Source organism: Eubalaena glacialis, chromosome X (genome assembly GCF_028564815.1).
Source record: "Eubalaena glacialis isolate mEubGla1 chromosome X, mEubGla1.1.hap2.+ XY, whole genome shotgun sequence".
NCBI classification, from domain to species: Eukaryota; Metazoa; Chordata; class Mammalia; order Artiodactyla; family Balaenidae; genus Eubalaena; species Eubalaena glacialis.
Window position 1 is genome coordinate 119,125,731 of NC_083736.1, and position 15,495 is coordinate 119,141,225.

At 40.7% G+C, this 15,495-nt stretch overlaps 1 protein-coding gene across 2 annotated transcripts in view; it reads left to right on the forward strand.

The window, feature by feature from the left end:
- ARHGAP36 (Rho GTPase activating protein 36) overlaps positions 1-4,743 on the forward strand; it is a 29,462-nt gene extending 24,719 nt beyond the window's left edge. For both annotated transcript variants that reach the window (XM_061178773.1, XM_061178772.1), the window contains 8 exons: positions 121-313; positions 534-589; positions 835-985; positions 1,418-1,566; positions 1,749-1,925; positions 2,165-2,262; positions 2,399-2,505; positions 4,586-4,743. In XM_061178773.1, coding sequence (XP_061034756.1) covers positions 121-313; positions 534-589; positions 835-985; positions 1,418-1,566; positions 1,749-1,925; positions 2,165-2,262; positions 2,399-2,505; positions 4,586-4,743 — 1,089 coding nt within the window. The remainder of the gene's footprint in view (positions 1-120; positions 314-533; positions 590-834; positions 986-1,417; positions 1,567-1,748; positions 1,926-2,164; positions 2,263-2,398; positions 2,506-4,585) is intronic.
- Positions 4,744-15,495: the final 10,752 nt, after the last annotated feature.

A 15,495-nucleotide genomic window follows, 5' to 3' on the forward strand; every position in this document is an offset into this window, starting at 1 on the left:
GGGTGTAATTGGCTTGCCACAGAGAGAATGTCTCCTGTTGTGAATGTGATGCAATCTTCAGGAAGGTCCAGAGTGACCCTCCTGCTCCCCCATTTTAACATAGTCCGGGTTTCTCCACAGGGTGCAGTCTCTGTGGATAGCCTGGCTGAACTGGAGGACGGGGCCCTGCTGCTGCAGACCCTGCAACTTTCCAAGACTTCCTTTCCAATTGGCCAGCGACTTCTGGGATCCAAAAGGAAAATGAGCCTCAATCCGATTGCTAAGCAAATCCCCCAGGTTGTTGAGGCTTGCTGCAGCTTCATTGAGAAGCATGGTAAGGGGCCAAGAATGATGGTTAAATCAAGGTAGGAGGCAATTCAAGAGAAAGAACGGTGTTCTAGAGATGGGGAGAGGAAAGAGGTCAAGGGATGAAGGGCTTGAAACATTCCCCTGCCACCAGTTGGGGTTGGGATACAATGGGGGAGGAAGAGGGAAATGCTGGGGGTGGGGGCGGTGAGCACAGATACTTAGCATCCCCTGGTCTTTTCTTTCAGGCTTAAGCACAGTCGGGATTTTCACCCTGGAATATTCTGAGCAGAGAGTGCGTAAGGTAAATCAGCTATGTTTATGCTTTTGTTCCTTCAGTGAGAAAAAACTGGTGGGGGTGGGGGCTCCCCCACAGACCTGAAGAGAATGTCATGCCTCGTGAAGGGAGCACAGTCTTCTTTTTAGCCCCCTAGGCACACCGTATAGCCAACTACCTCCACTGAAGCCTGAGACTTACTGAAGGAGTGGCCAGTAGGGAGCCTGTGATGGGCAGAGCAGCCACCGAATGTATTCTCTCTCTTTTTCTAGCTCCGTGAAGAATTTGATCAAGGTCTGGATGTAGTGCTGGATGACTCTCAGAATGTGCATGATGTGGCCGCACTTCTCAAGGAGTTTTTCCGTGACATGAAGGACTCTCTGCTGCCAGATGATCTGTACATGTCCTTCCTCCTGACAGCAAGTGAGTCTTCTGCTCTCCCTTGTTGGGCAAGGAAAGGAAATAGTACAGGGGATGTGGGGTTCTGGGGACAGAGCTCAGGCTGCAAGACCCCAAGGAACTAAGGCAAAATGAACACCAGAAGATGAAAACACCTCTCCAGATTCCGCTATAAGTCTGTTGTTTGGAAATCTCTCTAGAGCTTCTTGAAGCTGTGTGCACCCTCTCAGGGCAAAGAAGAACCTAGGTTCTGTAGGGAGGGGGTCTGACTTTGATGGGAGCACTTCTTGCTTTTAGGAATCCTGAGCTCAAATGACGTGAGAATGAGCAAAGAAAAGATGCTTGAGTACTTTATCCATAGCCTTTGGCATTTTTCAGCCAGAATCACACCTTTCTTTGTATCAGGCTGCTGCCAAGGCTAGCCCCCTAAGCCAGTCCCTGTTTTCCTTCCTCTAGCTCTGAAGCCACAGGATCAGCTTTCTGCCTTGCAGTTGCTGGTTTACCTGATGCCACCTTGCCACAGTGACACCCTGGAGCGTCTCCTGAAGGTCCTGCATAAGATCACTGAGAACTGCGAGGACTCCATTGGCATTGATGGACAGTTGGTAAAAAGCTCTGGGAAAGGGTAGTGAGACTTATAGAAGGGGAGATGTGTGGGAGTATATGAGAAAGAGACAGAGACAGAGAGACAGAGGGAGAGGGAAACAAGAACAAAAAGAGACATTTCTATTTGGGTAACTTCCATTACTACTTCAGAGTTGATCACTTTCTGCTTTCCTTTACTTAGGTTTCAGGCAATCGAATGACTTCCACCAATTTGGCTTTGGTGTTTGGATCTGCTCTCCTGAAGAGGGGGACATCTGCCAAGAGGGAGTCCAGGAAAACAAGACTGGGGATTGACCACTATGTTGCTTCTGTCAATGTGGTCCGTGCCATGATTGATAACTGGGATATCCTCTTTCAGGTAGGTGGAAACTTTGGACACACTTATTTCACAGCTCTTTCACCTGTTCACAAGGCAAGGAAGAGTGCTACATGCATCCCTGGGGGTATCCAAAGCAGGCAGCCACAAATCTCCCAGTCTAGAAATCCTTCCTACATTAGCTGGGCATGGTGCCTTCAGTTCTGGGTACCTGATAGAGATGAGTATAGATTTTTAAAATGTTGTGTAATAAAGGCTAACATTGCTAATTTTACCCTCAGGTGCCTCCCCATATTCAGAGGCAGGTTGCTAAGCGTGTATGGAAATCCAGTCCTGAAGCCCTTGATTTTATCAGACGCAGGAATTTGAGGAAGATCCAGTGAGTGTTTTCTTGGTTTGTTCATGCTTAGCCTGAAGGAGAATCACCTATGGGGGCTCCCAACCCCAGGCCACCTTTATATTAGTCAACCCAAGTATACAAACTGACTTGCTTTTTCAAATTCATTCCCCTTCAGGAGCGCACGGATAAAGATGGAAGAGGATGCTTTACTTTCTGATCCAGTGGAAAACTCTGCTGAAGCCCGGGCTGCTGTCCTTGGTCAAAGCAAGCCCTTTGATGAAGGTCAGTTCCCTGCTGGCGGTCAGACCCCTGGTGAAGGTCAGTCCCTTGGTGAAGGTCAGGCCCTTCCTGAAGGCCAGGTCCTTGCTGAAGATGAGCCCCTTGAGGAAGATGAGTCCTCTGAGGAAGATGTGCCAGTCAATGAAGAACTAGTATTTGAATATCTCAATCAAGGAGTAGTCTTTGGTGAAGTCCAAGGTCTCGAGATTCCAAATGACTTGGAGATTCAAGGCCCACATCTCGAAGGCATTCCAGAGCCTGATGAAGATGACGACGATGACGACAACGACGATGATGACAATACCCTGAATTTTGATGATCTTCCTCCCCTTGAGGACATTCTAGACCCTGATGATGAAATTCTAGAACTCATTGAAATCCAAGACTTTGAAGAAATACTATATTTTGATATGGTTCCAGACCCTGAAGTAGCCCAAGATGTGCAAGAAATCCCAAACCCTGGAGAAAACCCAAACCACGACCTTGAAGAAGGACCAGATTTTGAAGACTACCAAAACCTTGACCTAGCAGAAGTTCCCTATCTTGATGTAATCCCGAACAATGAAGAAGCCTCAGATACTGATGAAGTCCCAGACAATGAAGAAGCCCCTGACACTGATGGAGTCCCAGGCCATGCAGATGACTCAGACAATGATGAAAACCCAGATTCTGAAGAAGACCCCAATCTTGAAGAGGTCCCAGCCCTTGATGAAATCCCAAATGATGAAGCCTCAAATGCTGAAGAAGTTCCAGGCCACGAAGAGGTCAATGGGATTTCAGACTCTGATGAAGACCTTGATTTTGATGAAGTCCCAGCTCTTCATGTGGTCCCAAGCCCTGAAGAAGCCCCTGGTGGTCATGAAATCCCAAATCACGAAGAATCCCCAGAGGTTAATGGGCTCTCAGACTCTGAAGAAGACCCCAGTCTTGAAGAGGTTCCAGCTCTTGATGGAGTCCCAAATGATGAAGAAACCTCAGATACTGAAGAAATTCCAGATTATGAAGAAACTCCAGAAGTCAATGGAATTGCAGGCTCTGAAGAAGACTCCAACCCTGAAGAGGTCCCAGCCCTCCATGTGGTAACGAGCCCTGAAGATGTCTCTGATTTTGATGAAATTCAGAACCAGGAAGAATATTCAGATGTAAGTGGAGTCCCAAACAATGAAGAAGCCTCAGACGCTGAAGAAATCCCAGGACACAAAGAAGACTCTGATGTCAGTGGAATCCAAGACTCTGAAGAAAACCCCAATCTTGAAGAAGACACAGTTCTCAGTGTGGTTCCAGAGCCTGAGGGCACTCAAATTCGCAACAAAATTCCGGATTCTCAGAAAGACCTAGCCAACACTTTTGAAGAAGATGAAATTACAAATATGGCTCCAGACCCTGAAGATGTCTCCATTCTCAATACAATTCCAGACCCTCAGCCAGACCTAGCTGTCAATCTTGAAGAAATCATGAAGGTGGAAGCAGTCCCAATGCCTAGTAATCTTGACTCTAAAGAAGTTCAGAGTCCAAGGACCATCCAGTTCCACAAAGAAGATGCAGCTGTTACATTTCCTGTAGATACCGCCTTCCTTAAAAGCAAGTCTCAGCCTGGCCAAGTCATGGACTACAGGTCCTCCTCAGAGTCATTGAAGACCGACACCTGCTTTCTCCCCTCCATGAAGTTCTGTAAGCTTCCGGCTCCAGCTTTGTTACTCATTTGCTTAGTAAAATTAGTCAGGCTGGTTGTAGGGTGGTGGTGGTTGTTAGGAGGACGCCCACTTCCTCGCTTCCCTGGTGGTATTGCCCATTTGCTCTAAGCACGGGGTATCTATCTCACTCTTTCTGTTCTCTAACATGGCCCTGCCCTCCTGCCCCCCGCCCCCACACACCCAGCTTCCACAGTGGGCCTAGATTTAGAGATGTATGTTCTACTGTTAGGCTGCAGTTTTCTTACATGTCAAATGGGGATAATCATTTCTGCCCTAACTTCTTGCCTCATACTGTATTTGAAGCTCAAAATTAGGTCTTAGTTCCTTGGGTGCTGTGCAAAGTGTGAAGTCTAGAAACATAAGGAGTTAACATTGTTACTATTTTCCAGGTTCCTCTGAGGAGCCAGCTGTGCCTCCCGGCACTGCCCGTTCCCATGACGATGATGAAGGAGCGGGTAACCCCCCCATTCTGGAGCAAGACCGCCCATTGCTCCGTGTGCCCCGGGAGAAGGAGGCCAAAACTGGCGTCGGCTACTTCTTTCCTTAGATGTTTTTCCTTCTATATGGTGCCAGACAGGGGGAAAGGGTGGGGGTAGACCTGGGATGTCACAGGAAACATTAAGGAGAGTCTTGAAGGTAAAGATCTGAGGGTAAGAAGGAGTTCCACCTGGTGCTCGGGTCAGGTTGTGAATTCCAAACACACTACCAGCCCCTTTGCCGGGGATGCTTGGTCCCTTCAGCTGGTAAAAGTGGAGATGTTTCTGTGTCATGCTCAGGCGCCCTGGTGCTACCTTGCCTCTCTCTTTTATCCCTGATCCTGGCTCTCCCTTACTACAGCCGTTCCTTTAATTGATGTGACATTTGTGGTAAACACCTGTCCCAGAGAAGCTCACAAATCTCGAGGTGCTTTCCCTCCCCCAAAGGGGATTGCATGCTTTTCCTGACTTTCCTACCCTCCTCCTAAGAGCTCAATTGGAAAGGCCCTCAAGAGGCATGCTAGGATGTTAGTTCAGCCTACTGACAGCTGACAGTTAATGCTAAACCATGTCACACCAACTCATAGCCGTGTCCCCGCAGCCACTCCACCGCCTCAGGATAATTTTTTCCAAATTATTTAGACCAATGGCTCGTCAAACAGCCACTCCCCAAATCCTGAGAAACCCAACTAGCTTTTCTGGGGTCAAAAGTTAGAGGAAAAATTTGATTTTATTACCTAGATCTGTTTTACAGACAGCTGGCAACCACATCCTGTTGTCAGCAAAACAGCTAGTTAGGTATGAACACATAGTTCCAAGCAGTAAAAGTCACCTGATTACAAATGTTCTTAAATATCGTCTCTGTAGTTCCTCTATGCAGGACGGTACAAATTTGCGGGACATGCTCTGGTAACACGCAGATATGGGTTATGTATGACATCCAAAATTATAGCTGTTATTGAGGGATACCAACTGCTAAGGTCCATAGAATGAAGAATGTATTGTATTGAGGGATAGAAATTGATCAGACAATGGGTAACAACCACAGAGCTCGAAGATTTGTGATTGTTAAAACTTCTCTGGCATTTAATCATTAATAAACATCTGTATTGTGACAGCAGCATATTCATGGCATACTGTGTGTGTGTTTATTTTATTTGAAATTTTGTTGGTGAGTTGGGAAGCTCTAGCTGGAGCTGAAGGGGAAAGAGAGGTGGGGAAGAGGAACGAAATAGAAGAGGGTGATGTGGAATAAAGGGCAGGGGTGACATGGTGTAAAGGGATGGAGTGAGTGGAATAAAGGGGAAGGGGTGATTTGGAATAAGGGGATGGAGAGAGATGGAATAAAGATGTGAGGTGGAATAAAGGGGAGTGATGTGGGGTACAAGAGAAGGGGTGATGGAGAATAGAGGGGAGGGGTGATATGGGATAAAGGGATGGAGAGAAATGGAATAAAGGGAGGTGATGTGGGATAAGGGGGGTGAGGTGGGATAAAGGAGAGGGTGTTGGGGAATAAAGGGGAAGGGGTAATGTGGAATAAGGAGATGGAGATAAATGGAATAAAGGGGTGAGGTGGAAAAAAAGGGTGTGGTGCGTGATAAAGGAGAGTAAAGTGGAAGAAAGGGGAAAGAGCTGTAACTGAATAAAGAGAATGTAGAAGGGATGAAGGAGAAGTAGGGGAAAAGAATAAAGCTTAAGAGGAGGCCCTCTAAAAGGAGAAAAGAGGGGAATAAAGGGAGAGATCACTAGGTGCTCTCAACTGAGAAATTCCCCCTGGATTGGTCAAAAATGAAAACCTAGAAATATCCTGAGACATATGATTTCCAAGGGTAAGAGAAGAACATGCTTCTGTTTGATTGATGGGACCGCCAAACTTTCTTGAAAGCTTAAGACTTCATGACATGCTTGGAAATTTCACATGTCAGGGACAGAGTTCCAGAAAGTGGAATGATGTGTATTATTTATTTTTGCACACTTTACTTTAGGGTATTTCCTTCTGTAGAGTTTTACAGACAGCAGAAAGGTAATGTTGGGTCCCTCCTATAATAATGATTATTTTACAATAATAATTATAATGATAGTTCACACATATCGAGTTCCTAAATGTGTTTAAAGCTTTACTTGCATCATTTTACTTAATATTCACAGCAACTCTATGAGATACATGTTACTGTCATCCTCATTTTCTTCTTGAGGAAAATGAGATACAGAGAGGTCAAATAACCTGCCCAAATTACACATCTGCTTAGTGGAAAACAGCCAGTCTTCAAAACTTCAACGACTAGATTATACTGGCTTATCCTAAAATTTTAGGATTCTTCCTTTGACACAAAGATGCACTGTGATGTCTGCAGTCAGTTTTTTTGGTTTGGATTTGCACTTTTAACAAGCAAGCTTCAGGTTCCTTCCTTATAGGTCCTTTCTTCAGACAAGCCATTAGACAACAACTGTGATATCTCAGACAGACCCTAGCAGTTGTATCTAGGACCCACAGATATTAAACCCAGCAGAAAATATAAAGCTCATCCATTCCAACTCTCTGTTATATGTATGGTCACAGTAGGGCTCATATTTGGAAAGGACTTACTTGAGGTCAGAGATCTGGATTAAGATCCAGACAGGCCTCTGACTGCCATTCCAGGACTTTATGGAGCTAAAATAGTACGATGTGTCCTTGGAAGAGTTCACCTGTGCTTTTCCCACTCAGCTTGAAAATCAACAAATAAACCAGATAACAAGTAGGTAAGTAGATTGATTCAAAACATTCCCTTCACTTCCTGGCCTTCCCTGAAACCAGGTTTTCTCCTGATCTTATTGCTTCCCCTACATTCCCCCCTAGTGCTGACTACCAACCAAGGAGTTGGGGCTGAGAGTGGTGAGTAGATATGGACATTATCCTCACTCTTCCCCATACTCTAAGGGCCAGCTCAATGGGCTTCCTTGACACTCTAAGTCCTGTCCTCATCCTAGGTGACCTCAACAATATCTACGTGGAAGACCCATCCCACACCCTGGCCTTTCATCCTTTAACTTAGCATTTCAACCACCTGCAGCCACTTGGCATCACTAGGCATGACATCACTTCCAAAAGCCTCAACTCCAGTATTCCACTGTGACTCAAATCTCCTAACAATGGCTGGATTCCACGTCTTCTGCTCTTTGGTCTTGTTGAGATGTCCAGTGCCTCAAGCCTTTTCTTTTCTCTTCACTTCTTTCCTTGTCCAGGCAGGATCTCAGGGCATATTAATTTAGAACTGACTGTATCTTCATTCCCTTGCTCTTGAAATACCATGTCTGCACTATTTACTCTCAGCCTTGGGTCCCTCCAAGCATCTGATTCCTCCAATCTCATAATGACCACTGTGAGAAAATGTAGTAGCCCTCCAAATATTGGTTCATCTAATAGAATTTCCAACCTCAGCTGGGCCCTCAGGCCACTCAGCAATTCTCTTGCACACCCCAGGTCATGTCCTTCTCTAATTCTCCTCCCATTCATATTCCATTTCAATATCATTCCCCTCAAACAACAGCCCCCTTCACTCTAACTCATCCCCAATACAACCTCTTTTCTGCTTTATGCTTGTTTATTTTCCTCTGCTTTTTCTAGTTTCTTTAGGTAGGAACTTAGATTATTGATTTTCTCTTTTCTAATGTAAATGTTCAGTGCTTTAACAGTGTACCACAAGTTTTGATGTGTTGTATTTTCATTCAGTTCAATATATTTTAAAAATTTCCTTTGAGACTTTCTCATTGACCAATGGATTATATAGAAGGTTAGTTTACTTTTTAAGTGTTTTGAGATTTTTCTGCCATCTTTCTGTTATTGATTTGTAGTGCTGCCTGGCTCACCTGTGATAGGTGGGACTTTCATTTGATCCAGAAAAAGAATGAGCCTACCTGGGCCGCCTTCTGTTTCTAAAACTAAGCTGGTGTTCAGGAAATGGCAGTCCTGGGTCACCTTTCTTTCTTGGGTTAGAGGTAATAAGACAACTTTGTACTGTGCTGTTTCTCTAGTCCTAGGGTCCTAAACCTTCCTCTTATATCTTTTAGAATTCTACTTTGGTTTTCTCTGAAGTTATTTCCAGGGCTTATACTTGTACTTGATAGGGAGGAGCTTGGGAGAAAAAGGGCTATGTGATCTTCTCCTGAGCAGAAGTCTCCTGGTTATTCTTAAAAAGATTTATTGAGATATAGTTTCCATAATTTCCAATCTATAGTTTAGAGTGTACAATATTGTTAGTGTATTCACAGAGTTGTGCAACCATTGCCATAATCTAATTTAATCATATTTTCATCACTCCAAAAAGTAGCCACATACCAGTTAGCAGTCAATCTCTATCTTTCCGGTCCCCCAAGTTTAGGCAACCACCAAACTACTTTCTATCTTCACAGACTTCCCTATTCTGGACATTTCATATAAATGGAATCACACAGTATGTAATCTTTTGTGACTGGCTTCTTTCATGTAGCATAATATTTTCAAGATTCAACCATGTCACATCATGTATCAGAACTTTATTGTTTTTTAATGTCAAATAACATTTCATTATTATTTTGGATATGCCATATGGATATGCCATATTTAATTCATAATTACCTACAAATAATGATGAACATTTTCATATTTTCCCCCATCCTTTGGTCATATATCTTCTGCCTATTTTTAAGTGAGATTTTTGATTGTGTTGAAAGTTTTTTTTATATATTCTGGATAATTTTTTTCCTGTCTGTGACTTGTTTTTCATTCTCTTAATGGAATCTTCTGAAGAGCAGAAGTTTTAAATTTTTTTTAGAAATTTATTTATTTTTTATTTATTTTTGGCTGCGTTGGGTCTTTGTTGCTGCGCATGGGCGAGCGGGGGCTACTCTTCGTTGCAGTGCGTGGGCTTATTGCAGTGGCTTCTCTTGTTGCAGAGCACAGGCTCTAGGTGCGTGGGCTTCAGTAGTTGTGGCATGTGGGCTCAGTAGTTGTGGCTCGCGGGCTCTAGAGCGCAGGCTCAGTAGTAGTGGCGCACCGGCTTAGTTGCTCCTCGGCATGTGGGATCTTCCCGGACCAGGGATCAAACCCGTGTCCCCTGCATTGGCAGGCGGATTCCCAAACACTGCACCACCAGGGAAGTCCCAGAAGTTTTTAATTTTAATGAAGCTCAGTTTACCATGTTAAAAATGTTTAGGACTTTACTTTTGGTGTCATTTCTAAGAAATCATTGCCTACCGCACGCTCACTAAGCATTCTCTCAAAGTCTGCACCAGACCGAGGAGATGATTGGTCTAAGGTGCAAAATTTAAGGAGTATCTCTCAAGGTTGTGCAAATCCCCAAGAGTGAGGACGTTCTTAAATTTTGCACCCTAGGCCCCTCACTTGCCTGGTCCTGTTTTCTGCTATGTTTTATCCAATAAGTTTTATAGTTTTATTTATCCAATCATCACTTGAGAGTCAAATGGGTTGTTTCCACTTTTCTTATGGTAAATAATGCTGCTATGAAATTCATGTACAAGTTTTTGTGCAGAGATACGTTTTCATTTCTCTTAGGTATGTACCTAGGAGTGGAATTGCTGGGTCATATGGTAACTCTGTTTTTAAACATTTTTGGAAACTGTCAGTTTTTTAAAGTGATTGTATCATTTTACATTCCTACCAGCAATGCATGAGATTTCCAATTTCTTCACATTTTTGTCAACAATTTTTATTATCTTTTTATATTATTATTATTGCAGTCCTTCTAGTGGTGTGAATGGTTTCTCTTCGTGGTTTTGATTTGCATTTCTCTGAAGACTAGTGATGCTAATCAATGTAATATACCATATTAAGAAACTAAAACTTTAAAAAGATTTAGTTTTTCTATTTCTGCCTACAATTTATTTGGAGTTGAATTTATATACAGTGTGAGGTATGGATTGAAGTTCATTTTTTTCTTCTATACATATATGCACATTTTCTAATACCATTTAATGAAAAGACTATAATTTCTCCACTTAATTGCCTTTATAACTTCGTCAAAAATTGGTTGATCATTCATTCTGTGTATATTTCTGCATTTTCTCTCTGTTTGATGGATCTATTTTTCTATTTTTATGTCAGTAACATCCTTCTTGATTACTGTGGACTTATAATAAATCTTTAAATAGGGGAGTGTCAGCTGTCTATTTTTGTCCCCAGCTTTACTGAGGTATAAATGACATATAACGTTGTGTAACCCTAAGGTATACAACATGACGATTTGATACATGTCTATTTCTCAAAATGTTTACCACAACAAGGTTAGTTAATACAGTTTACCTCACATAGTTACCATTTTGTTGTAATGGTGATGGTGGTGAGAACATTAGAGCTCTACTCTCCTAGCAACTTTCAAGCATACAATACAGTATTATCAACTACAGTCACCATGCTGTACATTATATCCCTGGAAATTATTCATCTTATTCAAAGTTTGTGCCCTTTGACCAATACCTCCCTATTTCCCACCCCTCAGCTACTGGCAACCCAGCCACCATTCTACTCTTTCCATGAGTTTGATGTTTTTAGAGTCTACATATAAAGTGAGATCATACGGTGTTTGTTTTTCTCTGTATGACTTATTTTGCTTAGCATGACGCTTTTAAGGGACATCTACGTTGTTGCAAATGGCAGAATTTCCTTCTTTTTTATAGCTGAATTATGTATCTATATCTGTATCTACCTATATAGATAGATATAGATTTAGATATAAATACAGATATAGATATAGATCGCACATTTTCTCTATTGATTTATCCATTGATGGACACTTAGGTTGTATCCATGTCTTGGCTATTGTGAATAATGCTGTAATAAACATGGGAGTGCGGCTACCTCTTTGATACCCTGTTTTCATTTCCTTTGGATATGTACCCAAGTGGATTTCTGGGTCACGTGGTAGTTTTATTTTTAATTTAATGAGGAACCTCCATTCTGTCTTCCACAGTGGCTTTACAACTTACATTTCTACCAGCACTGCACAGGGTTCCTTATTCTCCACATCTTCGCCAGCATTTGTTATTGCTTATCTTTTTGATAACAGCCATTCTAAAAGGTATATGAGTAATACATCATTGTGGTTTTGATTTGCATTTCTCTGATGATTAGCAACATTGAGCACCTTTTAATGTATGTGTTAACCATTTATGTCTTCTTTGGAAAAAAAAATGTCTTTTCAAGTCCTCAACCCATTTTTAAATAAGACTACTTTGTTTTTGCTATTCAGTTGTATGAGTCTCATATATTTTGGATATTAACCCCTTATCAGATATGTGGTTCGCAAGTATTTTCTCCTATTCAGTAAGTTACCTTTTCATTTTGCTGATTGTTTCTATTGCTGTACAAAAGCTTTTTGGTTTGATTTAGTCCAACTTGTTTACTTTTGCTGTTGTATCCAAAAAATTGTTGCCAAAACCAATGTTGAGGAGATTTCCCCCTATGTTGTTTTCTTCTAGTAGTTTCACAGTTTTGGGTTTTACATTTGTCTTTAATTTATTTTGAGTAAGTTTTTGTGAGTGCCATAAGATAGGCATCCAATTTCGTTCTTTTGCTTGTGTTTATCCAGTTTTCCCAAAACGATTTTTTGAAGAGACTATCCTTTCCCCACTGCGTACAGTTGACCCTTGAACAACACGGGTTTGAATTGCATGGGTCCACTTATAGGCGGAATTTTTCAATAAATTCATACTGTAGGACTACATGATCAGTGGTTGGTTTAATACTCAGATTTGGAAACATGGATAGAGAGGGCTGACTGTAAAATTATATACGGATTTTTGACTGTGTGGGGGTTGGTGCCCCTAACCCCCATGTTGTTCAAGAGTCAACTGTAGTTTTGGCTTTCTCATCAAATATTAGTTGACCATATATGCAGGGGCTTATTTTGGGCTTTCTACTCTGTTCCATTGGTCTACACATCTATTTTCATGCCAGTAATATACTGCTTTGATTACTATAGCTTTGTAATATAGTGTGAAATCAAGAAGTTTGATGCTTCCAGCTTTGTTCCTTTTCTTTTTTTCAGAATCGTTTTGGCTATTTGGGGTCTTTTGTGGTTCCATACAAATTTGGGGATTTTTTTTCTATTCCTGTGAAAAATGCCACTGGAATTGTGATAAGAATTGCTCTGAATCTATAGATGGCTTTAGGTAATATGGACATCTTAGCAATATTAATTCTTGCAATTCAAGAACATGGGATACCTTTCCATTTGTTTGTGTCTTCAATTACTTTCATCAAAGTCTTGTAGTTGTCAGTGTACAGATCTTTCACTTCCTTGGTTAAATTTTCTCCTAAATATTTTATTGTTTTTGAAGCTGCTGTGAATGAGATATTCTTAATTTCTTTTCAGTTATTTTATTGTTAGCATATAGAAACACAGCTAATTTCCGTATGTTGATTTTATATCCTGCAACTTTACTGAATCCGTTGATTAGTTCCAACAGTATTTCTTCGTGGAGTCTTTAGGATTTTCTATATATAAGATAATATCCAATAAGTGGTGCTCGGAAAACTGGACAGCTACATGTAAAGGAATGAAATTAGAACACTCCCTAATACCATACACAAAAATAAACTCAAAATGGATTAGATACCTAAATGTAACACCAGACACTATAAAACTCTTAGAGGAAAACATAGGAAGAACACTCTTTGACGTAAATCACAGCAAGATCTTTTTTGATCCACCTCCTAGAGTAATGGAAATAAAAACAAAAATAAACAAATGGGACCTAATGAAACTTAAAAGCTTTTGCACAGCAAAGGAAACCATAAACAAGACGAAAAGACAACCCTCAGAATGGGAGAAAATATTTGCAAACGAATCAACAGACAAAGGATTAATCTCCAAAATATATAAACAGCTCATGCAGCTCAATATTAGAAAAACAAACAACCCAATCCAAAAATGGGCAGAAGACCTAAATAGACATTTCTCCAAAGAGGACATACAGATGGCCAAGAAGCACATGAAAAGCTGCTCAACATCACTAATTATTAGAGAAATGCAAATCAAAAGTACAATGAGGTATCACCTCACACCAGTTAGAATGGGCATCATCAGAAAATCTACAAACAACAAATGCTGGAAAGAGTGTGGAGAAAAGGGAACCCTCTTGCACTGTTGGTGGGAATGTAAATTGATACAGCCACTATGGAGAACAGTATGGTAGTTCCTTAAAAAACTAAAAATAGAATTACCATATGACTCAGCAATCCCACCAGTGGGCATATACCCAGAGAAAACCATAATTCAAAAAGACACATGCACCCCAATGTTCATTGCAGCACTATTTACAGTAGCCAGGTCATGGAAGCAACCTAAATGCCCATCGACAGATGAATGGATAAAGAAGATGTGGTACATATATACAATGGAATATTACTCAACCATAAAAAGGAACAAAATTGGGTCATTTGTTGAGACATGGATGGATCTAGAGACTGTCATACAGAGTGAAGTAAGTCAGAACGAGAAAAACAAATATCGTATATTAACGCATATATGTGGAACCTAGAAAAATGGTACAGATGAACTGGTTTGCAGAGCAGAAATTGAGACACAGAAGTAGAGAACAAACGTATGGATACTAACGGGGGAAAGTGGCGGGGGTGGGGGTGGGGGTGTGACGAATTGGGCGATTGGGATTGACATGTATACAGTGATGTGTATAAAATTGATGACTAATAATAACCTGCTGTATTAAAAAAAATCAGCAATGAAAAAAAAAGATAATATCATCTGCAAATAAAGACAATTTTACATCTTTTTTTCCCAGTTTGGATGCCTTTTGTTTCTTGATCTTGCCCGATTGCTTTAGCTGGGACTTCCAGTACTATGTTGAATAAGAATGATGAGAGTGGGCACCCTGGTCTTGTTCCTGATCTTAGAGGAAAAGCTTTCAAACTTTTACCATTGAGTATAATATTAGCTGTGGGTTTGTCATATATGGTTTTTATTGTATTGAGGTATTTTCCTTCTATACCCAATTTGTTGAGTAATTTTATAGTGAAGGGGTGTCAAATTTTGTCAAATAATTTTTCTACATCTATTCAGATGATCATATGATTTTTATCTTTCATAAAATTGGCATAAAACTGGAGCAATTGTCAAGCTCATCTCATTTGTTTCTCATCTTTCTGGGATCACTATCCTTTGTTGTATGGTTTTCAGTGACGTGGGAACTATTGTTTCATATATTTTGACAGTTTCTTAAGTTTTTCAGGTGGAATGGTAAATTTGGTCTCTGTTATAAGTATTTATTAATTTCACACTATTTAGGGAGTTTCTAGACATCTTTTCATTACTTATGCATAATTTAAGTCTGTATGGTCATAGAACATCCTTTATCTGACTCAAATTCCTTAAATTTGTTGACGTTTGTTTTATAACCCAGAAATATGTTAAATCTTGGCAAATGTTGCATGTGCACATGAACACAATGTTTATTCTACTGTTGTTGGGTGATGTATTTTCTATATATCGATTAAGACAAGTTGATTAATAGTATCACTCAAGTAATTTATATACATATTTATTTCTCTGTACTTGATGTATCAAGTACTGTAGAAGGAGTGTTGAAATCTCTAATTACAAATGTGGATTTGTTTATTTCTTTGTAAGTTTTATATTTGTTTCCTCTATTGTAAAGTTCTGCTTTAGGTGCACGCACATTTAGAATTGTTGTCTATTTGGTGAATTAGCCCCTTCATAATTATGTAATCGTCCTTTTTATCCATCTAAATATTGCTTGTTTTGAAGTTTACATGTATGATATTAATATGCCCATCTTTCCTTTCTTTAATTTTTAAGAACAGCTTT